This window comes from Typopeltis vanoorti, chromosome 13, assembly GCF_054136105.1.
Source record: "Typopeltis vanoorti isolate ZY-2024b chromosome 13, IOZ_Tvanoo_1.0, whole genome shotgun sequence".
Lineage (NCBI taxonomy): Eukaryota > Metazoa > Arthropoda > Arachnida > Uropygi > Thelyphonidae > Typopeltis > Typopeltis vanoorti.
Genome location: NC_143561.1, coordinates 19,859,833 through 19,884,962, shown reverse-complemented (window position 1 = coordinate 19,884,962; position 25,130 = coordinate 19,859,833). Strand labels below are relative to the sequence as shown.

General features: G+C 37.9%; 1 protein-coding gene across 4 annotated transcripts in view; it reads right to left on the bottom strand.

The window, feature by feature from the left end:
* Positions 1–370: 370 nt before the first annotated feature.
* The window catches only part of LOC150099977 (kinesin heavy chain-like), a 306,528-nt gene continuing 281,768 nt past the window's right edge, over positions 371–25,130 (bottom strand). For 3 of the 4 annotated variants that reach the window (XM_090402371.1, XM_090402373.1, XM_090402374.1), the window contains 3 exons: positions 23,028–23,123; positions 9,236–9,350; positions 371–554 (listed from right to left, as the gene is read on the bottom strand). In XM_090402371.1, coding sequence (XP_090258497.1) covers positions 472–554; positions 9,236–9,350; positions 23,028–23,123 — 294 coding nt within the window. In that variant the 3' untranslated portion in view covers positions 371–471. Of the gene's footprint in view, positions 555–587; positions 977–9,235; positions 9,351–23,027; positions 23,124–25,130 lie in introns of those variants that run through there. The other variant, XM_090402372.1, reaches the window with a different exon arrangement.

Sequence of the window (25,130 nt, the reverse complement as noted above, 5' to 3'; positions counted from 1 at the left end):
CTATATTCTTACCAAAGTCTTTCCATGACTTTTGTTTAGCTACTTTTAAACAGAGCTTAGCTCTCTTACATTTTTCTCTTACATCCTTCAACTGCCATAAATTAATCTACAAGGCTTAAAACATTATGGACGCTTATTCATTAGTTTGTATTTCACATGATATAAAAAAAGATATGAATTATGTGCAATATGGCAATTATATGCCTGTTTCAGAATGAAATACAATGTTAATTTGCATGTATTATTTTTTCCTCTCCAAACACAAATATGTTGCAGATATATCTGTTAATATATTGTGATACAAAGAAAAGAAAAAAAAAAAGAGTGTTAGCATTTATCAACACATTTAAACATATAAAGAAGAAGCAAAGACATTCTAGAAGTTTTATCTTAATTTGAAAGACTCTTTCATCATATTTATATACATTTGTTTTACTCTTCTGTGAAGGGGGAAAAAAAAGCAATATACACTCATTCTTCAGATTCTTCTATGAAGGGCCGAGTGATGCTCTCTGTTTCATTAAATAGCTGCCTGATTTGTGGGGTTTCAATTCCTATATAAAATTAAAAATTAGGTTGTTTAATATCTTACTGATTGATTTTATCAAATTAAGGGATAATATGTCAAAAAAAAGAAATAAGTTTTATGAGAATAGTCTTACCAAATTTAAACAGATAGAATATGTTTAAGAGTAGAAAAAATAAGAGAAGTGGAATGCCACTACTGATGTAGCAGAAGTACAGATCTAGGAAGTAGTTACTGGATATCCTAATGCAGAATACAAAGTCAGGCTGGCTGACTAACACAGGATCTATTTTTAATCTGGAATACATGGAACTAAGGGGACTCTGGATAAACAGTTTCCATTACTGAGATAGTTTACAAAATAAGTTTTGAAGTAAAATATTTTGCCTCAATAACAACCCGAAAGCTAGTTACATAATCAGTGTATCATACTGCAAGGTTACAGTTCACCTATAAATAGCAATAAATAAAGTAAATAAAGGAATAAGTAACAAAGTTAATTCAAATAAATAAAAATCAATAAAATTAAAATTTGTTATACATATAGCATGAACATAAACCTATATGTGAGGTTTAACAGTATATGTTATACATATACTGTTAAACCTCACATATAGGTTTAACAGTAATTAAGAGCAATATTCATACGTATAAAATGAAATATTTCATATCTGTTATTCATTAAAAATGATAACTTGTAATAATTTTTATAATTTATTAAAGTAATAATTATAGTAATTTATAAAACTGACTGACTATTCTGAAATTAGGTATAGTTATTCCTTCAATTAAATTTAATAAAAGTTCAAGAGCATATTAATTAAACTTTGCCATCATCATCTAATGTATACCACACACACTGACAGTCCAACACAATCAATACTTTATTATTATTATTACTATTACTATTATTACGGGCAACTCCAGGGAGTCATTGGACTCATCGAGGGAGGCCCCAAATCATATTCATCACAACTATTTGACATTCATACAGTATCTATCATACCTCGCCTTAAACTCATTCACTGTCACAGCATCCACCACAGACTCAGGGAGCGCATTCCACTCATTCACTACTCTAAAAGTAAAGAACCCAGCTCTAACACCTTTACTAACCACACTTTTGCCCAGTTTCCATGGATGTCCCCTAGTCCTCCCACAACCAGCCCTGTTCTCAAAAATATCTTCTGAATTAATTTTATAGAAACCCTTCAGTAATTTGAATGTCTCAATCATATCTCCCCTCCTCCAGCTATCAACCAATTTTTGCAACCCACAAATCCTCAACCTGTTCTCATACGGTTCATTCCACAGACCTGCTATCATCTTGGTCACTCGCCTCTGGATCCTCTCCACCTCCTCCCCATCAAGAAGAAACCTAGCTGAAAAAATCTGAGCACAGTAGTCTAGATGGGGTCTTATCAAGGCTCGATACAGAGGAACAATAACCTGCTTATCTCTGCTTGTCATCGTATTCTTCAGCAACCAAGTGATTTGATGAGCTGTTTTGGTCACTTTTGCAATGTGTCCCCTAAATTTCAATTCCTTATCTACCAACACTCCTAAATCTCGTGCCTCATCAATTTCCTGCAGCACGGTTCCACCAATGCAGTAAACTGCCGCCAATCTTTTCACCCCAAAATGCATAGCCTTACATTTTGCCACATTAAACTGACATCCATTCTCCTTAGCCCAGACCTCCAATCTATCCAAATCATCCTGCAAAATTTTGACGTCATCTGCATTCACTATTGCCCTACCCAACTTCGCATCATCCGCAAACAAATGAACTGTTCCTCTCAGATCATTTCCTATATCATTTATGAACAAATTAAACAGCAGTGGTCCAAGAACAGATCCTTGTGGCACACCACTAGTCACAGGCCGTCTTGTGGACTCTACTCCCGAGTAAACCACTCTCTGATATCTCTCCGTCAACCACCCTCCTATCCATCTCACCAACCCTATGTCCATTCCCATATGCTGCAATTTACTGATTAGAATTCCATGTGGAATCCTGTCAAAGGCCTTGGCAAGGTCCAGTAGAATCACCGTAAACCCATTACCCTTATCCAGTTCAGCCGTCACTGTGTTATAATACGTGAGCAAGTTACTGAGGCATGACCTACCCTTCACAAAACCATGCTGTCCCCGATACAGTATCCCATTTTCTTCTATCCAATCTTGTATTTTCCTCTTGACTATTTTCTCTAAGACCTTGACAATGATTCCTGATATGCTAATCGGTCGGTAATTTACTACAGCAGTCTTGGAACCACCTTTATGCAGTGGAACTATTTTCCCCCCTTTCCACCCGCTCGGGACTAACCCAGACCCGAGACTCAAATTAAACAAAATGGTCAAGGGTACTGACAATTCTTTAGCTGCTTCTCGTACAACACGAGCTGGTATACCATCCAATCCCACAGATGTATTGACATTGAGGTTATGCAATAGACTACTCACCTCCACTTCATTAACCACAATTCCCGTATAATCTACTGGTTTATTCGTTTCTGCAATGTCACCACCTGGATGATATACTTTTGCAAAGTGCTCACTCAGTAACTCAACTATTTCAACTGATTCAGTTACCTCCCTACCATCGGCATTCTTTAAAATCAATCTGCCATGTACATTTTTCCTTTTACTTGCTACATATCTAAAAAACTGTTTAGGATTCTCTTTAGCCTGCATGGCCAATGTTCTTTCGTAATCCTTTTTTGCTTTTCTTACCACACTCGTCACCCTTCTGGCCTGTGCTTTATACCGTTCATGTGCCTGCCGGTCACCCTTCTCCTTAAATTCCCTCCATAGTTGTTTCTTTTTTTGCAACTCAAGCTTAATGGTGTTATTCATCCATTTAACCCCTACTTGATTTATTATTCGGACTCTAGGTATACAGTCAGCCATTGCTTCATGCAAGCACTTCTTAACTACCTCCCATGCACTATCAACTTCTAGTCCTTGCAGTTGTACATGCCATGGCACTGAACCAATCAAACTCCTAAGCTTGTCATACTTTCCAGCCCGATAATTCCACATGTACCCTGTCTTAATTGAAAATTCTACACCTTTAGCCACCTCCCAAGTTAAGACCCTATGATCACTCTCACCGATTGGTGGCAATGTGGTCATATCTGTTACAGCCAAATCCTCAGATGTAATTACTAGGTCAAGCACTCTCTGACCCCTAGTATTTTCCATTACATGCTGTCGCAGATAGTTATCCCTTAATAACTGCATAAAATCCAGTTCCTTTCTCCCGTGTGTCCTCTCCTCACTCCAATCAATGCGACCATAGTTGAAATCTCCCATAATAATCACCCTCCTTCCACCCATTTCTTCTATTTGCTTGTGCATACTGTCACCACCATCTTTTCCATCACCCGGTCTATAGCAGCACCCAATTGTATATTTAGTTCTGCTAGCCACAATCTCACACCAAATGGCCTCAAATGTGCTCTTTTCTCTATCCTGCAATTCAACTTCTATTCTCCTTGGCTGGAGCTCATCAGCTATCATCAACAATACTCCTCCCCCCATTTTATTCTCTCTGTCATTCCTGAACACACTATACCCATTACATTCAATCCCACTAGTTATATCATCTACAGTCAGCCATGTTTCACTAATACCTATAACCTGTGGTCTGGAAGTGCCTACCATGGCCAAAAACTCTTCCTTCTTGTTCCTAATACTCCTAGTATTAGTGTACATGAATTTAAGACCCCCATTAGCCCCAACCCTACCTTGATGCCTTATATTAACTATCCCACTCAGATTTGTTGTCCTTATTTGCTCTGGCATATTATATTCATTCTTACATTCAACTGCCTCCATAAGGACTGTATCTCTACTCCCCCCCCCCTAACAAATCTAGTTTCCCTGAATTTGCACATCCACTAGATTCAGCAACACTTTCTCAAGTCTTCTTACACCGTAACCATTCAAATGCAAACCATCCATCTTATATAGATCCTTTCGCCCATCAAACTCACTCCACACATCCACAAATTCCACACCACTCGTCATACATAACCCACGCATAAAGTCATTTGCAATTATAGCCCTCCTTTTAAACATTTCACTGTCATACCGTGGCAAAAGACTAATCATTCTAACTCTCTCACTCTTTTCTTTTGCTACCTCAAACAATTCATTCAGGTCTTCTATCATTTCCATTTTATCTCCTTTAAAATCATTCGTACCTGCCACAACAATCATTTCTTTCACCCTTTCCTTTTGCTCTCTAATAGACGCAGTTACGTCCTTTATGGTCGCACCAGGTTGGTACGATTTTGTCAAATCCTCTACTAACACACCTCATACTAACGAGTCTCCATACAGCACTCTATCCTTCATTTTGTTCATGTTCACATTCATACGTCTATTTTTCCTGTCATACCTTTTATTATTGGTTGGTTCATTCAGTCTACTTTTGTTCATGCACTCTAGCTGCTGTTTTGCTCTTTCTATCGCACTATTCAACAACGCGATCTCACTCAATGCATCTATCTCATCTTTTTTGTTCTCTGAGAAACCATTTATACTATCATTCACACTTTCTACATTCACACTCTCACAATTTTCATGTACAGCCTTGCCGTTTCTTGTCATATCCCTGTTTCCTTCATTCTGAAGGTTGACAAAAATATCACACTCACGATCCGAAATACACTTCAATTCCGCATTCTCCCTACATTTTCTACACACATTCAATCCTTTATTATCATCTAACCACACTCCAACCGCACTCCGCAAAGCGTACATTTCACAGCTAGTACACTGACTCATTTCTTTTATGCTACTGCTCTTTGATAACGATGGCGAACCTTCATTACTGGCCACCATTTTCCTTCGCACAGGTGCCATACTTATCTGTGACGTGTTTTGTCAAATTATACCCTAATCTTTAATAATTATTCAATTAATAAATAAGAGGAAAAAAAGTACAAACATCAGAACATTTAAGTACTAAATATAATTAAATAAAATGAAATATAACTAAATACAGTAACTTAGCTTCGTTTTGTCTTCCACCGTTACGTGTTCGATTCCGACGGTACCAAAAATATATTATATCGCGACAGCAACTAACTTCCAAAAAACAACCACTGAAGTACACTCGTATTCAGAGAAACAATTTAGCACTCAAAAACGTAGAAAAACGGGGGAAAAAGCGGACTATTCACCGATTAAAAATCACTTTCTTCTGCACAGCTCAAATTCACTGCCACGTGCTGGTGATTCCTTATGATTTTATAACCACTTTCTGATCAACAATTCCAAATTAGTGTATTGGTTGTCAAGTCTCTGATTTCATCAGCCTTTATATTTTGATTTCTTCTTCTTTAGCACTCTTGCATCAGTCAACCTCTATCTTGATCTTCCTTATGATTTTTATCCAAAGGGAAAAAACGTTTTTTATCCTTGCTTCAAATACTTGTTCTGCTAATCTTTTATCACTTATTCTGTGTAAGTGACCATTAGAAACTGAAGACATGGCTGACAGAAGATGATATAGTTAATGGGATAGAATGTGAAGGGTATAGTATGTTTAGGTAGGATAGAGAGAAAAAAAATGGGGGGTGTGTGAGAGCGTGTTATTGATGATACCTGATAAACTGCAACTAAAGAGTAGAAGTTCACTGCAGGCTAGTGAAAATACATATTTGAGGCTATCCAGTGCGAGATAGACGCCAGCAAAACAAAATATATAGTTGGATACTTCTATAGACCAGGGAATGGAAAAGATGATAGGGACAGTATGCATCAGCAAATAAGCACAATAACTGGAGGGCAGGTAATTATATTGGGGGGATTTTAACTATGGGAGCATAGATTGGAAGAAGGAGAGGACACATGGAAGGAAGGAAATGGAATTTATGCAGTTACTAAGGAATAATTACCTGAGACAGCATGTGGTGGAATATACTAAGGGTTTGAGACTGCTAGATCTAGTATGCCATTATTATTTCGTAACACCTCCAAAAGAGTCTTAACGACTCATTGAGGGAGGGTACCTACTCTACAACTCTCCATCTCCACCAACTGCAGCAAAACCACCGCTACCATCATCATCTACATGTGCATCTGAGAATTTGACTATAACCAATATAACCACATTGCTGCTAACTGGTGAGAATAATCATCTAGTCTTGACTTGGGAGGTGGCTAAATGAGTGGAATTTTCAGTTAAGAAGTATGTGTATGTGAAATTATAGGGCTGGTAAATAGGACAAGCTTAGGAGATTGTTTAGATCAGTACCATGGCACGTGAAGCTGCAGGGGATGTTGATAGTGCATGAGAAGTGGTAAAATAGTGATTGAGGGAAGTACTGGCATACTGCATACCTAAAATTAGGAGAGTAAATCAAGTGGGAGTTAAATGGATGATTATCGTCATTAAGCTGGAGCTACAAAAAGAGAAAAAAATTGTGGAGGGAATTAAAGGAGAAAGGTGACCAGCAAGTACATGAGCAGCACAAAGCAAAGGCTAGAAGGATAACCAGTGTGGTAAGAAAGGCAAAAGGAGAATATGAAAGGAAATGAGCAAAAGATATTCCCAAACAGTTCTTTCGATATGTCACAAGTAAAAGGAAGAATGAAGGATATGGCAGAATGATTTTAATGAATGCCAATGGTAGGGAGGTAATGTAATCAGTCAAAATAGTAGAATTACTAAGTGAACACTTTGCAAGACTATATATCATCCAGGTTGAGATATTGCAGTAATGAGAGAGGCAAAGACTTATATGAGAACTGAGGTAAATGAAATGGAGATGCACAGCATATTACAGAACATGAACCTTCATGTGAATAGATTCACAGGAAGGTTCATGTGAATGATGGTATACCGGCTCAAGTTTTACATAAAGGTTCTAGGGAATTGTCTGTGCCATTGATCATATTGTTTAATCTAAGTCTCAGCTCTGGATCAGTCCCAAGGGGGTGGAAAGAGGGGGGAATAGTTTCATTACATAAAGGGGGCAGCAAGACTGATGTAACAAATTATTGACCAATCAGCATTTCGGGAGTTGTTGTCAAGGTACTGGAGAAGTTGGTCAAGAGCAAAATATAGGCATGGATACACAGAAATGGAATACCATATGGGGGCAACATGGTTTTGTGAAGGGTAGGTCGTACTTCAGTAACTAGCTCACGTTTTATAATACACTGACAGCCAAGCTAGATAAAGTGTTTACAGTGATACTGCTGGACTTTGCAAAAGTCTTTGACAAGATACCACATGGAATTCTAATCAATCAACTGCAGTACATGAAGATGGATATGAGATTGGTGAAGTGGATAAGAGGGTGGTTGATGGAGAGATATCAGAGAATAGTTTATTCAGGAGTAGAGTCAAGAAGAAGGCCTGTGACTAGTTTCATGCCAGAGGGCTCTGTAATTGGGCCGCTACTGTTTATTTTATACATTAATGATATAGGAAAAAATCTGAGAGAAACTGTTCAGTTGTTTGCCAATGATGCAAAATTTAGTAGAGCAATAGTTAATACAGATGATGTTAAAACTTTGCAGGATGATTTGGATAGACTGGCAGTCTGGGCAAAGAAGAATGGATGTCAGTTTAATGTGGTAAAGGTTATACATTTTTGGGTGAAAAGATTACCAACTGTATACCACATTGATGGAACTGTACTCCACAAAATTGATGAAGTCAGAGATTTGGGAGTGTGGGTGGATAGGGAGTTGAAGTTTAGAGGCCATATAACAAAAGTGACTAAAGCAGGTTATTATTCCTCTTTATCGAGCCTTGATAAAACCCTATCTTGACTACTGTGTGCAGATCTGGTCACCTGGGTTTCTTGTTGATGAGGAAGAGGTGGAGAGGATCCAGAGGCAAGTGGCAAAGCACACCAAGCACCTTACAAGAACAGGTTGAAGATTTGTGGGTTACAGAAACTTGTTGACAGGCAGAAAAGGGGTGATATGATTGAGACATACAAATTACTGAAGGGTTTTTAGAAGATTAATACAGAGGAAATTTTTCAGAGCAGGACTGGTGGTTAGAGAACTAGGAGCATCCTTGGAAACTGAGCAAGAGTGTAGTTAGCAAGGGTGTTAGAACTAGATTTTTTGCTTGGAGACTCATGAATAAAGTGGAATAGATTGTCAGAGTCTGTTGTGGGTGCCATCACTGTGAATGAGATCAAAGCAAAGTATGATGACAGATACTGCACAAATGTTGGATAGTGCTTGGCATGATGTATATGGCCTCCTTTGATGAGTCTAAGGACTCCATAGAGTAGCCCATAATAATTATAATAATAATAAAGGTCAAAACATCAAATTTTATTTTAATTTTAAGTAAAGTAATTTCTCTAACATGGTAGTGTGTCTCAATAATTATTTATAATAATTAAGATTAGGAATATGAGATAGTAGCAAATGTCTAATATCCTTGTGCACTTCTATTAGTGTGATTTCTGTAAGATAAAAATCACACTAATCCTCAAGAAATAACAAAGGTGGAGGCTGGCTGCCAGCCAATTCTGAAAAGGGCTAGAAAGTATTGCCTACTCCTCTGGGAAATAAAAATAGATTGATTCATTTATATCCCTGGTTTTAGACAAAGTTTTAAAATCTGTATATATTTGAAAACATCAAATGTGTAATTGCATACCAGACAGTAACTGCACTTACTTGGAGTGTTTCAAAGAATATAATATTGTAACATATGCTTACCTGTTTTCACTTGTGTACATACATCACTAAGAGAACTGACGACTTCTTCAAGGGAATTTTCAATGTTTTCTATGTTTTTGAATGATTCATGGAGAGAATTCATCCTTTTTTTATACTGAAACAAATATGTATAAATTATTATTATTATTACCCGAGACCCCACGGAGTCAAAGATTCATCTAGTAGGTCCTTTTATCATACACACAGCTCATCATACTGTGCTTTAAACACACTCAAATTCTCTGCAGACACCACACTCTCAGGCAAGGCATTTAAATCATTCACAACTCTGCATGAAAAAACCTACTTCTCACTCACCTACTCACACCCTCTTTATACAGTTTTCAGGGATGACCTCTAGTTCTCCCCTGATATCCCACTATTTTCTGTAGAACCTCTCCAGCATTGATCCCATTACAACCCCTGAATAACTTCCTTGGACTCCTTGGAGGTATCAGGAATAATAATAACTTGTTGGTTTCTATCATATCTTCCCTCTTTCTCCTGCCCACCAGACTCTGCAAGTTGCATCTTCTGAATGTTTCCTCATACTTGACATTCCAGAGGTTAGAAACTACCTTAGTCAGTCACCTCCTCTGGACCCTCTCCAACATCTCTTCATCCTTCTGTAAACCAGGTGACCAGATCTGGGCACAATAGTCCATGTGTGGCTTAATCAAAGCCTTATACAACAGAACAAAAATCTCCCTACTTCTACAAGTCAGTGTCCTCCGCATCATTCCCAGAAGCCTTTGTGTTGTCTTCACAATTTTGGCTATGAGTCCCCTAAATTTCAGATCCTTATATATTTCCCCCCCCCCCCAGATCTCTTATTTCCTCTACCTCCGACAATATATCCTCACCAAGCATAAATTCTTCATCCCACTTTTGTTTTCCAAATTTTAAAACCTTACATTTTGCAATGCTGAACTCACATTCCTGTGCCCAATCACTCAATTTTTTGAAGTCTTCTTGTAAGGCCATAACATCTTCTCTGCTCCTCATGGTTCGTTTCAACTTTGCATCATCTGCAAACAACTGAATATGTCCATCCAAATCTCTGCCAATATCATTAATATACAAGTTAAACAGCAATGGCCCTAAAACAGACCCCCTGAGGAAAATCACTAGTAACTTTCCTGGATATCGCTCCCCTTAGTCTCCAATACAATGCATCAATCTAATATCCAACTCCATCTGCTCTAGTTTGATTATCAACTTATGATGCAGTAAACTATCAAAAGTCTTTGCAAAAGCTAAGTATATTACTGTGTATCCTTCTCCTCTGTCCATGGAAGCAATCACCTTATTGTAATAAGTAACTAAGATTACTAAAGCATGACCTCCCTTTAGCAAATCCATGCTGTCCATCAAAGATAATACCACTGTTCTCAACCCAAATCTGGATTCTATTTCTCAAAAGCTTCTCCAACAACTTAACTACAACACCTGACACACAGATAGGCTTATAATTTGATGCTTCAGTTCTATCACCTCCTTTATGAAGTGGCATAATCTTGCCCTCTTTCCACTCCTTTGGAACTTGATCCTGTGCAAGACTCATATTAAAAAGATATGTCAAGGCAGATGCAACTCCCTGGCACATTCCTTCAGAATACGTGGTGATATATCATCAAGTCCTACAGCCTTATTTACATCTAGTTTGCTCGATTCCCTATATACCTCTTGTTCACTTACAGTCAGTCTCGCTCTTCCCTGTCATCAACTGCTCTCAATCTCTCCATGAAGTCACATTCACAAGATTAAAAGATCTTTATGTACTGCTCATTAAGTATCTCCACCACACCTTCTGCAACAGCTGTCTTTATACCATTTTCTCCAATCAATGTGTCCTTCCATAATCATTCTTTCTTTTGCTGGCTACATATAGAAAGAATTACTTAGGATTCTTTTTGGCTGCTTCATTAGCTAACTGCTGTTCATATCTCTCTTTAGCTATCTTCACCAACCAAGTCACCTGCCTTTTCTAGTCTTTGTAATCCTCATGGAATTGGTTATTTCCACTTCTCTTATGCTGCTTCCATAATGCCCTTTTTCTCTGTATCGCATGCTTAATCTTTTTATTCATGCATTTCACACCTACCTTATTTAACCTTCTCACCCTTGGAATACATTTAGACATTGCATCTACTAAATAGTTTTTGAAAATCCCCCAAGCTGCATTGATCTCTTTTCCAGCTAACTCCTCATTCCATGCTACACCTGCAAGCTGTCTCCTGAGCTCTTCATAATCAACCCCCTTGTAGTTCCACATATATCCTTTTCTTACAGAGGTCCTCACACTGCTGGCAACCACCCAGTAATCACCGCATGGTCACTCTCACCAATATGTGGGTGATTTGACACTTCATTTATAATTACATCCTCCGATGAGATGACCAAATCCAAGACCCTCAATCATCGTGTGCTCTCTGTTATGTACTGTCTGAGGTAGTTATCCCTCAAAAACTCAAGAAACTCATTTTCTTTACTTCCAGTTGCTATCTCATCATTCCAGTCTATATTGCCATAATTAAAATCACCCATAATGATTACTTTTCTTATTTGCTTGGCTAATTTGATTATACATTTCATAGTCACTACCATCCACATTACGTGATCTATAACAATCATCCCACCATCCAACCAAGTATTTCATTCCATTCACCTCTATCTCACACCATACTGCCTCAAAACCACTGGCCCTATTTCCCTCTTGCATCTCTACTTTGTATGGACATAACTCTTTCTCTACTATCAATAGCCCTCCCCCTCCCTTTTTACCCCTTCTATTGTCATGAAACACATCATACCCTTCCATCTCCATTCCTGTCAGGATATAATAAATTTAGTTTAATCCTTTATCCAAGTGTGAGCAAACAAAGTTTGCACCTGAAAATATCTTCAGGACTGGGGTAAGGTAGTACAACACAGGGCAAATCGTTGCAAAGGTGGGGCAAGCTAACATCACTCCTATCTCAGTTTCTCCCATAATGCAAAACACATCTCGTTGCGGATATGTATAATGTTATGCATTAAGGGAAGGGCCACTACCCAGACTAGTTTCGACCTTTATTGAGGTCTCTTCAGTGGGAGCCATGCCCAAGTAGAGATACCAGGCAGAAGCATTAGCAAGGTCATCTCTACCTATAGGAGTTGCCAAATGGTGTGCCACTTTTTTATTAAATTACTCTGGATTTAGAGTACGATGTTGAAAGTTTATTTTTCACTTGGTTAGACTATAATAAATTTAATTTATTATAGTCTAACCTTTATCCAAGTGTGAGCAACAAAGTTTGTGCCTGAAAATATCTTCAGGACTGGGGTAAGGTAGTACAACACCGGCAACTCTTTGCAAAGGTGGAGCAAGCTAACATCACTCCTATCTCAGTATCTCCCATAATGCAAAACACATCTCCTTGCGGATATGTATAATGTTATGCATTAAGGGAAGGGCCACTACCCAGACTAGTTTCGACCTTATGTATAGGTGAAGTGGGCTCTAAAAATAAGACGATCCCGAAAGATCGCCCAACTCAGCGTTGTTCCACTCAATGACATGCTCACCCCATCACTGAGAAGAACTTCTCAGCATTGGCTCTACCCAGTGGCAGGCTCACCCCACCACCAAGCAGAGCCATAATCTCAGCAGTGGCCCCACTCAGAGACAGGCAAAAACCTACCTCCAAGTGCAGCCTCTCAAAGCCAGATCTTCCCTGCACTGGTTCCCACCTTCATTGGGGTCTCATCAGTGAGTAGGTAGACACTACCCAGACTAGTTTCGACCTTTAGTGAGGTCTCTTCAGTGGGAGACAGGCCCAAGTGGAGATACCAGGCAGAAGCATTAGCAAGGTCATCTCTACCTATAGGAGTTGTCAAACGGTGTGCCACCTTTTTATTAAATTACTCTGGGTTTAGAGAAAGATGTTGAAAGTTTTTGAAAGATGTTGGAGCAAGCTAACATTTATCTCACATCCTCTTGGAGCATCCACCTTTCTCAAAGCTGTGTACCCCCTGTCCACCCCCTCTCTGTTTCCCTGTTAATCTTGCACACCCATTCTCTCGTTTTACACACTCATGTCACTCACTTCCTCATTCATAACCAACTCTTCAATCTCTCCTGCTCTTCCACATCACTTCCCACTTGATCTGATTCATTCTCTGTACTCACTTCTCTACCTTCCTGCAGCAGTCACTCCAAGCGACTCACACCATAACCACTCAAATGCAGTCTATTGCTCCCATACAGTTCACTTCATCCTTCAAACTCATTTCACACATTAACAAACTGTACTCCCCTCTCCTCACACTTTTCAGCCAACACATCATTCATAATCCTTGCTCTCTGCCTTATCTCACCACAGTCATACCTAGTCAACACATTTACTATCCTTCCTGTCACGCTATTCTCTTTTATTCATCTAAGCAGCTTCCTGATATCCATTCTATTCAAATTAAATTACTGAACTAACTGTTGTTAAAATTTATATCTTATTATTAGTTGAAAAAATATTTTTTTCTTATAATGGTTGCTTAAACAATCAGAGGAACTTTTATTTTCAATAAATCTTCTGTCTTGCAGTTTTTTCTCCAAAAAAAAAAACTCAGGTTTTTTATTCAGCATATAGACAAATCAGCCAGAGAACATACACAATTAGCATACAAAGGTATTATTAAAGAAAAAAAAAAAATTATATTATTACTATTATCTGACACCTTCATCAAGTCCAAGAATTCAAATCCAAGAATTCATTGTAATGTGTGTTGGTGTCTTCCTGCAATGAATTCTTGGACTTAATGAAGGTGTCAGATAATAGTAATAATATAATTTATTTATTTATTTTTTTTTCTTCAAGCCACTTTAGGTTACCAATAAACAATAAGTGGTGGTTATGAGAATCATAACTAAAGGCATTCACAAACATTCAGTGCATTGCATGTCTGAATTGTTTTAGGTGTATTTTGACACATTTGCTGCACATTAGTGAAGCATTTTTATTTTGATATTATTTGCTGAATAATAAAGACTATTGAATGAATTAAAAAAAAAAAAAAAAAAAAAAAAAAAAAAAAAAAAAAAACCACCAAGGCAGATATTTCAGCCCCCTGGGAAATTTCTGGTAGCTGCTGGACCTAGACTGTCCCTGCTGATCCTATAAGGTCACCTTAATCTTTACAGACTCACATCCCCCATAAACCACTTTTGATATCTGTCAGTCACATGTCGATACAAAATTAATAATGGAAAAAACTCACGTACAAAGATTATTTAATAGTATAATTTTCGCCTGTGTGTCACAGGCATCTTCAGTACATATTAAGCTCAAATTAAACAATAACTGACAATTCCAAAACGATTTTGGAATTGTCGGTTATTGTACATCTTCCCAAATCTTTGATTCCAAGATTTGGGAAGATGTACACTGAACAACAGGCTTACCTGTCCCACTATTTATGATTTCTTTATTCAATGATTTGATTGCTCAAAATATGTACTTATTTAATACTTTATGCATAAATTCATAAATTGTTTGAGAATTTGAAATACATATTTCAAATTCTCAAATTTTTAATTAATCTTATTTTTTTAACTTAACCAACCTAACCGCACCAACTGCACACTTCAACTGTTAGGCGCGAACTGTAAAAGTTTGGGAACCACTGATATAGCTCAATCAATCTGAATGAATAAGATGTCTGATTGAGATGTAGCAATTAACTTTTTATTTGGTGTATTTTAAAATAATAACACAAAACTTGTTTTATTATTATTTCATAGGCATCTTCATGGAATCAAAAACTCAACAGCAGAGATCACTCTTCATTGTTCACACAGTACCTATCATACTTCACCTTGAACTCATTATAATGAAGCACTCACAACTACCTCTGCCACTCCTGCCACCCTCCTTTGCTAACCACACTATTATACAATTTCCAGGGGCAAGACACTTTGTTCTTGCTCTTTTCTTGCCATGTACTGAAAAAAAGTCTTAATTAATCTTATAAAATAGTCCCCTCCTTTTTGTCTATCAGCTAGTTACTGAAACTCATAGACCATCAGTCTATTCTCATAGGAAGTATTCCATGATCTAGTGCAATCTTCATCACTCACCTCTGGATCCTCTCCACCACTTCTTCATCCACACTCAATCCAGGTGGCCAGATCCATGTGCAGTAGTCCAGATATAGCCTTACTAAAATCTCATAAAGGAGAATAATAACCTTACCATCACTGCTTGTCAACAACTAAAACTGATTTGTTATTCTGGCAGCCTTTGTAATATGCCCTCTAAACTTTGACTTCCTATCTCCATTATCCCCAAATTCCTGGTCTCATCAGTTTCCTGCAGTTCATTACCATCAATATAATACACAGCTTGTGATGCCTTCCCAAAGTGCATCACCTCACTTTGGCATGTTAAACTGGCATTCATTTACCTTTGCCCATAGTGTCAGTCTATTTAAGTCATCCTACAGGATCTCTATATCACCTTCATTAATTATCGCTATTTCCAGTTTTGTATCATCAGCAAACCAATGCTAGAAGTATAAGAAACAAGGCGGATGAAATGGTTGCACTAATTGCGTCTGTTCACCCAAAGATTGTCGGAATAAGTGAGACATGGTTAGATGAGGACGACATCCTGACAGGAATAGAGATGGAAGGGTATGATATGTTTCGTGAGGATAGAAGGGGTAAAAAGGGAGGAGGAGTGCTATTGATGATAGGGAAAGAATTATGTCCATACAAGGTAGAGATGCAAGAGGGAAATAGGGCCAGTGGTTTTGAGGCAGTATGGTGTGAGATAGCGGTGAATAGAATCAAATACTTGGTGGGATGTTGTTATAGACCTGGTAATGTGGATGGTGGTGATAGTGACATGTATAGTCAAATAAGCCAAGCAGATAAGAAAATGGTGATCATTATGGGCCAGTGGATGATTTAATTATGGCAATATAGACTGGAATGAAGAGATAGCAACTGGAAGTAAAGAAAATGAGTTTCTTGAGTTTTTGAGAGATAACTACCTCAGACAGTATGTAACAGAGGGCACACGGTAGAGATTTATAATTACCTCATTTATAATTACATCAGGAGATGTAATTATAAATGAGGTGTCAAATCATCCACCAATTGGTGAAAGTGACCATGAGGTGATTACCTGGGTAGTTGCCAGCAGTGCAAGGACCCCTGTGAAAAAAGGGTATATGTGGAACTACAAGGGGGGGGGGTGATTATGAAGATCTCAGGAGACAGCTTGCAGGGGTAGCATGGAATGAGGAGTTAGCTGGAGAAGAGATCAATGCAGCTTGGGGGATTTTCAAAAACTATTTAGTAGATGCAATGTCTAAATGTATTCCAAGGGTGAGAAGGTTAAATAAGGTAGGTGTGAGATGGATGAATAAAGAGATTAAACATGCGATACAGAGAAAAAGGGCATTGTGGAGGCAGCATAAGAGAAGTGGAAGTAACCAATTTCATGAGGTCTACAAAGACCAGGCAAGGAGGGTAACTTGGTTGGTGAGAGAAGCTAAAGAGAGGTATGAACAGCAGTTAGCTAATGAAGCCAAAAAGAATCCTAGGGAGTTCTTTCGATATGTAGCCAGCAAAAGAAAGAATGATTATGGAAGGATGACATTGATTGGAGGAAATGGTATAAAGACAGCTGTTGCAGAATGTATGGTGGAGATACTTAATGAGCAGTTCATAAAGATCTTTCAATTGTGAATGTACCTTCATGGAGAGATTGAGAGCAGTTGATGATGGGGAGGAGAGACTGACTGTAAGTGAGCAAAAGGTGTTTGCGGAGTTGAGTACACTAGATGTACAGCTGTGAGACTTGATGATATATCACCACGTATTCTGAAGGAATGCGCCAGGGAGTTGCATCTGCCTTCACATATCTTTTTAATATGAGTCTTGCACAGGGTCAAGTTGCATCTGCTTTGACATATCTTTTTAATATGAGTCTTGCACAGGGTCAAGTTCCAAAGGAGTGGAAGGAGGGCAAGATTGTGCCACTTCATAAAGGAGGTGATAGAACTGAAGCATCAAATTATAGGCCTATCTGTGTGTCAGGTGTTGTGATTAAGTTGTTGGAGAAGCTTGTGAGAACTAGGATCCAGAGTTCGGTTGACAACAATGGTATAATCTTTGATGGATAGCATGGATTTGCTAAAGGGAGGTCATGTTTTAGTAATCTACTTACTTATTACAATAAAGTGACTGCTTCCTTGGACAGAGGAGAAGGATACACAGTAATATACTTGGATTTTGCAAAGGCTTTTGATAGAGTACCTCATGATAAGTTGATAGTCAAACTAGAGCAGATGGGGTTGAATATTAGATTGATGCATTGGATTGGAGACTGGCTATCTGATAGGTATCAACAAGTTTTGTATGGGGGGGGGGCGATGTCGAGGAAAAGGAAAGTCACTAGTGGAGTGCCTCAGGGGTCTGTTTTAGGGCCATTACTATTTAACTTGTATATTAATGATATTGGCAAAGATTTGGATGGAGATATTCAGTTGTTTGCAGATGATGCAAAGTTGGGACGAACCATAAAGAGTAGTGAAGATGTTGTGGCCTTGCAAGATGACTTGAATAAATTGAGTGATTGGGCAAGCAAATGGGGATGTGAGTTCAGTGTTGCAAAATGTAAGGTTTTAAAATTTGGAAAACAAAGATGGGATGCAGAATTTATGCTTGGTGAGAATATATTGTTGGAGATAGAGGAAATAAGAGATCTGAGGGTGATAGTGGATAAGGATCTAAAATTTAGGGCACACATCACCAAAATTGTGAAGACGACACAAAGACTTCTGGGAATGATGCAGAGGGCACTGACGTGTAGAAGTAGGGAAATTCTTGTTCCATTGTATAAGGCTTTGATTAGGCCACACATTGAGTATTGTGCCCAGATTTGGTCAGAAGGATGAAAGGATGTTGGAAAGGGTCCAAAGGAGACTGACTAAGGTAGTTTCTGACCTCTGGGATGTTGGAAAGGGTCCAAAGGCAACTGACTAAGGTAGTTTCTGACCTCTGGAATGTTGAGTATGAGGAAAGAGTGAGAAGATGTAATTTGCAGAGTCTGGTGGACAGGAGGAAGAGGGGAGATATGATAGAGACCCACAAGTTGGTAAGGAGTTGTTATAAGATCAATGGTTGAGAAATTCTACAGAGAATAGTGGGAGATCAGGGGAGAACCAGAGGTCGTCCCTGGAAACTGTATAAAGAGGATGTGAGTAGGGGAATGAGAGGCAGGTTTTTTCGTGCAGTGTTGTGAATGATTGGAATGCCTTGTCTGAGAGTGTGGTGTCTGCAAGGAGTTTGAGTGTGTTTAAGACACAGTATGATGAGATGTGTGTATGATAAAAGAACCTCCCAGATGAGTCTTTGACTCCGTGAGGTCTTGGGAAATAATAATAATAATAAAAATATTTCCCAAATATTTCGTATGTCATTAATGTACAAATTAAACAAAGGACCAAATATTGAGCCCAAATTAAAGGACTAAATACTAAGCTCTCAAGTACACCTACTCTTCTGCCTTCCCCCATACACCACCCTCTTATCCAAATCACAGTTTCATATTCACTCCCATTTATAACAATATGCAACTGAGTTTCTTGTGGAATCCTATCAAATACCCTCACTAAGTCCAGAAGTATTACTGAGTAGGCATTTCCTTTTAGATGAACTCAAATATTTCTACTGATTTTCATTTAATTTCCAGTATTGAGACTATGTTTTTAAACATAAAACAGGTTTATTAAAAGAAACAATATATATATAACCTGGTAAGTTTCATAAGTCAATGGACTATGAAATTCTTTTTATATAAATATTGTACTCCATCAGGGGCACAAGATGTGTATAAAAAAAGATTAGAAAAAAAATTACACACTACAGAAGAACTTCAAAACTAATACATGTAAACAAGTGACCAGAAGAAGACATTGTATCAACTAATCTGTAAGTGTTTGGAACAATGCTAGTTGTTGCTGTTGCACTCTGTAGCATAATGTGTGTCATATCACAGTTCTGTGGTTGTTACATTTTTGAATGCAGACTAGACTTGGCATAGAATTAAATCTTGCTTTTTGTTACACTGTGTGGGGCTACAAAGCATTTCTGTGGCTTCTTTAAATTTTCTTATAAAGTTATAATCAATATATGGCATTTCTGTTTCTTGTCAAATTACTTGGTAGCCTGTGTCCATTGTGCAGAAGGCTAATCCTGATCTGTGAATTTTTTTTTTCAACATCTTTTACATGTTCAGACATGCATATCTCTTCAGACCGTCCCATCTGGCCTATATAGCAAATGCCACAAGAGTAATAAATTTTCTATACTTCAGGTTTTTTATGGAAGATGTGGAGGTTTTTAGTGGATGTAAGAACCTCAAAATGTTATACATTGGCAAAAAAGCCACTTTGCGAAGTATCTTCACAACAAGGCTACTTGTATATAGAGGCTGATGACTTCACATCAATTGCCTCAGTTTCTCATAATGCTATGCATTAATTCAACCTTGTTTCTCTTCTGGGTCTGACTCCCACTGAATAAATCTTGGTATACAGTGTGATACGGCTTTCTTCAAATTCCCACTGATGAGACCTCAATAAAGGTTGAAACTGGTCTGAGTAGTGATTCTTCCCATAATGTAGAGCATTATACACACCCAGAAGGATAATGTGCTAAGAAATTAACAGTACTCTTAACTTGATTATTTCACAAGAGTGGTGCAACTGGAAAGTGATGTTTAGCATCAAGTAGTGGTTTGGTAGGTTGGTTAGAATACAATACATGACTGATAAAAAAAATTTCAGAGAGTGGTTTAATTTTAACAGTTTAATGTGTTTTATAACAAAGTAATGACTGCAATATGAAGTTGTGAAGGGGCGCTCTTGTTTTAGCAATATGCTAGCCTTTTATGATAAAGTTACAAGAGCATTAGATGAGGGAAAGGCATATACTGCCATTTTCTTAGACTTAGCGAAGGCATTTGACAGGGTGCCACATGATAAGCTGATATTTAAGTTGCAGCACATGGGTCTGGATGTCAGATTGGTCAACTGGATTCAGGATTGGCTGTCTGATAGGTATTAGAGAGTTGTGTATGGTGGGGCAGTTTCAAGGAAGCAGAGGGTTATAAGTGGGGTCCCATAGGGCTCAGTACTGGGACCTATATTGTTTAACCTTTATATCAATGATATTGTCAGTGGATTGCAAGTGGATATTCGGTTGTTTGCAGATGATGCAAAGCTGGGAAGGATTATTAGTAATAGTGCAGATGCGGCAGCTCTGCAAGAGGATTTGAATAAGCCAAATAGATGGGCAAAAGAATGGGGATAACAGTTTAATGTAGCAAAATGTAAGGTCTTGAGGTTTGGGAAACATCGATGGAACACTGCATACTCTATGGGAGGAGTTATACTGTAGAAAGTAGGTGAGACAAGAGATCTGGGGTTAATGATTGATAGAAACCTGAAATTTAGGGGACATATTGCAAAGGTGGCGAAGGTAACATAGAGGATTGCTGCAATAATGAGAAGGACACTGACCTGCAGAGATAAAACAGTTATCATTCCATTGTATAAGACCCTGATCAGACCACACTTGGACTATTGTTCTCAGATTTGGTCCCCAGAATTTGAAGGGGATAAATTAACTGTGGAAAGGGTACAAAGGCAGATAACAAAGATGGTTTTAGGACTGTACAATGATAGTTATGAGGATTGAGGGAATGTGGACTGCAGAGTTTGGTGGATAGAAGAAGGAGAGGTGATATGATTGAGACTTTTAAACTGTTGAGCGGTGGTTACAGGGTTGACACTGGGGAGTTCTTTCACTTGGTTACAAAAGGAAACAGTGAGCAAGAGGGTGAAGAGTGGTTTCTTTGCATGGAGGGTGGTTGAACCATGGAATGCATTGCCTGATGGAGTGGTGAGAGTGAGAACGGTCAATGAGTTCAAGGAGTGGTATGATAGGCATTGTGTTTCTTAGGGGGGGGAACCTCCCCCTCGATGAGTCTTGATAGACTTTGTGTTTCTTAGGAAGGACCTCCCACGATGAGTCTTTTTACTCCATGGAGGCCTGAATAATAATAATAATAATAATAAAAATTAAAAATGCATGTACTGTGATATTTCTAAATTTTGCAAATGCATTTGAGAACAGGGAAATAAGAATGGATAATAAATGAGTAGTCGGAATAGAATATTGGTTGTCTATCAGATGGTGCTAAATTAATCAAACGTTTCCATCCTATTTTCTTTGATGTACAAGGAAAAAATCAATAAGTAAGTAACAAACATAAGCAGAACAAATGAAATAGAAGTAAATGGTTTACAGTGTGCATCACTAGATAGCAGCATAAGCTAGGATGATGACAGTACATGTAGTAGACATGCATGTGCATGTTTTGTGGCTGTTTAGTAAAACTGGCAACGATGTTCAAGAAGTGTACAACTATTGAACAGCATGCTATTGTGCATTGTGGGCAAAATGACTTCCTTAAAGGACATTCATAAAGAGATGTATCCTGTTTATGGTGGGAAGTGTTTGTCATATGCAGCAGTTCACAATGAAGATCTGGTTGCCTTGTTGAGATTGCAACAGAAGCTACTATGATATTGGCTGAATAAATGATGACTAATAGATAATGAGAGACAGTATAGTTAGTGCAATACAGCACAATGCATGATCATTTGCATTGTGCTGTATTGCACTAACTATACTGTCTCTCATTATCTATTAGTCATCATTTATTCAGCCAATATCATAGTAGCTTCTGTTGCAATCTCAACAAGGCAACCAGATCTTCATTGTGAACTGCTGCATATGACAAACACTTCCCACCACTTTTGGAAAGTGTATGCACAATAGGTGCTCAGAGAACTGAGCCCTCAGCACAAAATGAATTGAATTGGTCTGACCATTCAACATCTCTTCCACTAGCAGATAAAGAAGACATGTTAAACAGGATTGTTGCAAGGATGAATATGAGTTCACTACTACCAATATGAATCAAAGCATGCTTCAGTGCAATGGAAATATTCCGCTTTACTAGCAAGCAAAAAGTTCAATTACACCATAAGCAGAAAAGTTTATGCTTACAGTCCTTTGGGATTCCTAGGAAGAGTACTGCTGGTCATTTCAGAAGCATGGTGAAAATGTCAATGCCACATCGTACTATGAAATTTTATTGATGCTTTAGGATGCAATTCACTGAAAACCCTTGGTAGCAAACATTTTGCTGATGATCAGGAGACAAGGTTAGGTGTAGAGGTGGCTAAGACAATAGACAAAAGAATTCTATGCTGCTGGTTTGAAGGACAGATAAAGCAATGGGACAAGTGTATAAATGTTGAAAGGAATTATGTAAAGAAATAAATGTTTTTCCATGGTTCAATAATATTTCATTTATCTTATTTTTTATAACCATTTGTAACTTACTGACTTTCCATCATATTAGATCTGATGACCTGTTATGGCCAAGTAACTTGTCTTTATAATAAGCTAATTTTCATAATGATAGGGCAGTTAATTCTCTCTGCATAATCTGCCAATGCATGCATTCTCTAGCTGATTTGTTCATTTTGCAGAAAGGAAAGAAAAAAAAAACTAAGTTTCTGGAATATACAGCCTTTTCTTATTCATATGAGATACCACTTGAATGAAGTAAAACTGAAAGCGAAGGCAAAATTAAAGCAACTGCTTACTAGTTAAAAAAAAAAAAAAAATACAGTATATTAAAAAAATAGGGGGAAAAATCACCATTACCTGTTGAAGTAAATGTTGACTTTCACGCAAATCCTGTTCTTTCATTTCCATTCTTTTCTTAGCATTAATCTTGTGTTCCTCTAATTCATTGCAATGCTGCAAACAGAACAGTTTCATCAGTTCACTGTATGAAAAGTAAAGAACAGACAGTGAGAAATAATATACAGATACATAATACTCTCAATATTTAAGGTTCGTCAAATGGTGTAATTGAGCTCTCATGCAAAGATAAAGTAAAGAAGAGAAGAAAAATGTTTCTTATTACCAGCCTGGTTGGCTGATTAGTTAACATATCTGCTCTCCAACCAAGAGGCTGTGGGTTCAAATCCTACTATGGGCATGACTGAGATTGTCCTTAGATGGGAGATGAATTTAATTATCCTGTGTGAGACCACAACGACCCCCACTTACTGGAGGTCTGAAGTGGCATTCACTATACGAGCAACCAATCCAGCAAAATCATTGCGTAGCTATTTCCTTTATCCAACTCAGCTATAAAAAGTTAATAAATAAATTACTAAAGTATGATGACCAACCTTCACAAAGCCATACTGAGCCTCATACAACAAGGTTCAGTGCTGGAACCATTGCTTTTTAATTTGTACATAAATGATATAGGAAATAACCTGAAAGGAAATATTCAGTTGTTTGCTGATGATGCAAAATTAGGTAGATTGATAGTTAATCAAGAGAATGTGGAGAGCTTGCAGGAGGATTTAAATAGGCTTTCAGCATGGGCAAAAGATAATGACTATCAGTTTAATGTGGAGAAATGTCAAGTTATGCATTTTGGGATAAATAGATTACTAGCTGTGTACCACATTGATGGAACTGTACTCCAGGAAATAGATGAAGCTAGAGACTTAGGGATAGAATTAAAGTTTAGAGGACATATTGCTAAGATTGATAAAGTAGCTCATAAGATTACTTGGCTATTGATGAACCCACTAACAAATAGAGATAAGGAAGTTGTTATTCCACTTTATAAGGCCTTGATACATCCACATCTGGATAACTGTGCTCAGGTCTGGTCTCCTGGGTTTCTTGGGCATGAGGAAGTGGTGGAGAGGATTGAGAGGCAAGCAACCAAGATGGCAAGTGGTCTGTAGAATGTGCTTTAGGACGATAGATTGAGAATGTGTGGATTGCAGAAGCTGGTTGAAAGGAGAAAAAGAGGGGATATGATAGAAACATTTAAGTTGCTTAAAGGGTTTTATAGGATTGATGCAAGGAAAATGATTTGCTACTTGGCTAGAGGGGCCAGAACAAGAGGTCATCCCTGGAAGATGAATAAAGGTGTGGGTAGTAGGAGCGTGAGGACTAGATTTTTTGCTTGGAGAATTGTAAATGAATGGAATGTGTTGCCAGCAGGGCCATTGCCAGATTAGATCACACCCTGAGGCAAACAATTACGTATCACCGCTGATGGATTATAAAACAAAAATATAGGAAAATCTCCAATTGCTATTTTGTTTTTATTGCAAGAGAAACATTAATGCAAAATGATTACATAATAATAATTAAATGTTTGCTCTATGGGGATATCACACAATGCAACTGTTTATAAGCTCTTCTAAATTTAAATTATAAGCTATGTCTGCCTATATCGATATAGTTGCTAGACCAACCAATCTTTCTTGGGTCATTGCTGTTCGCAAATAATTTTTAATCAGTTTAAGCTTGGAAAAACTTCTTTTCACACCTGCTATGCTAACAATTCTTGTTAGCGTAGCAATGGCGCCTACTGCAATATGGCTAAACGAGTGCCTTTATTAAGCCGTGCCATGAGGCAGGCTGCCTTTATGCTACACGCTGTTGACAGTACTAGTTGTCAGAGTCAGTTGTGAGTGCTTTTGTCTGTTAATGGGTTCAAGGAGATATATGATAGATTGTGTGGATAGTTTGGATCTCTCATGATGAGTCTTCAGACTCCATGGAGGTGCCCATATAATAATAATAATTCTTTGAAAGTTCTAGCATTGTAATTACATGACTAATTCAGAGACAAAAAAAAAAACTGCTTTGTTATTTCTCCAATTCTCAACTTGTTTCATATATATATATATACATTTTTTTGTGACCTTCTTAAGGAGAGTTTGTAAA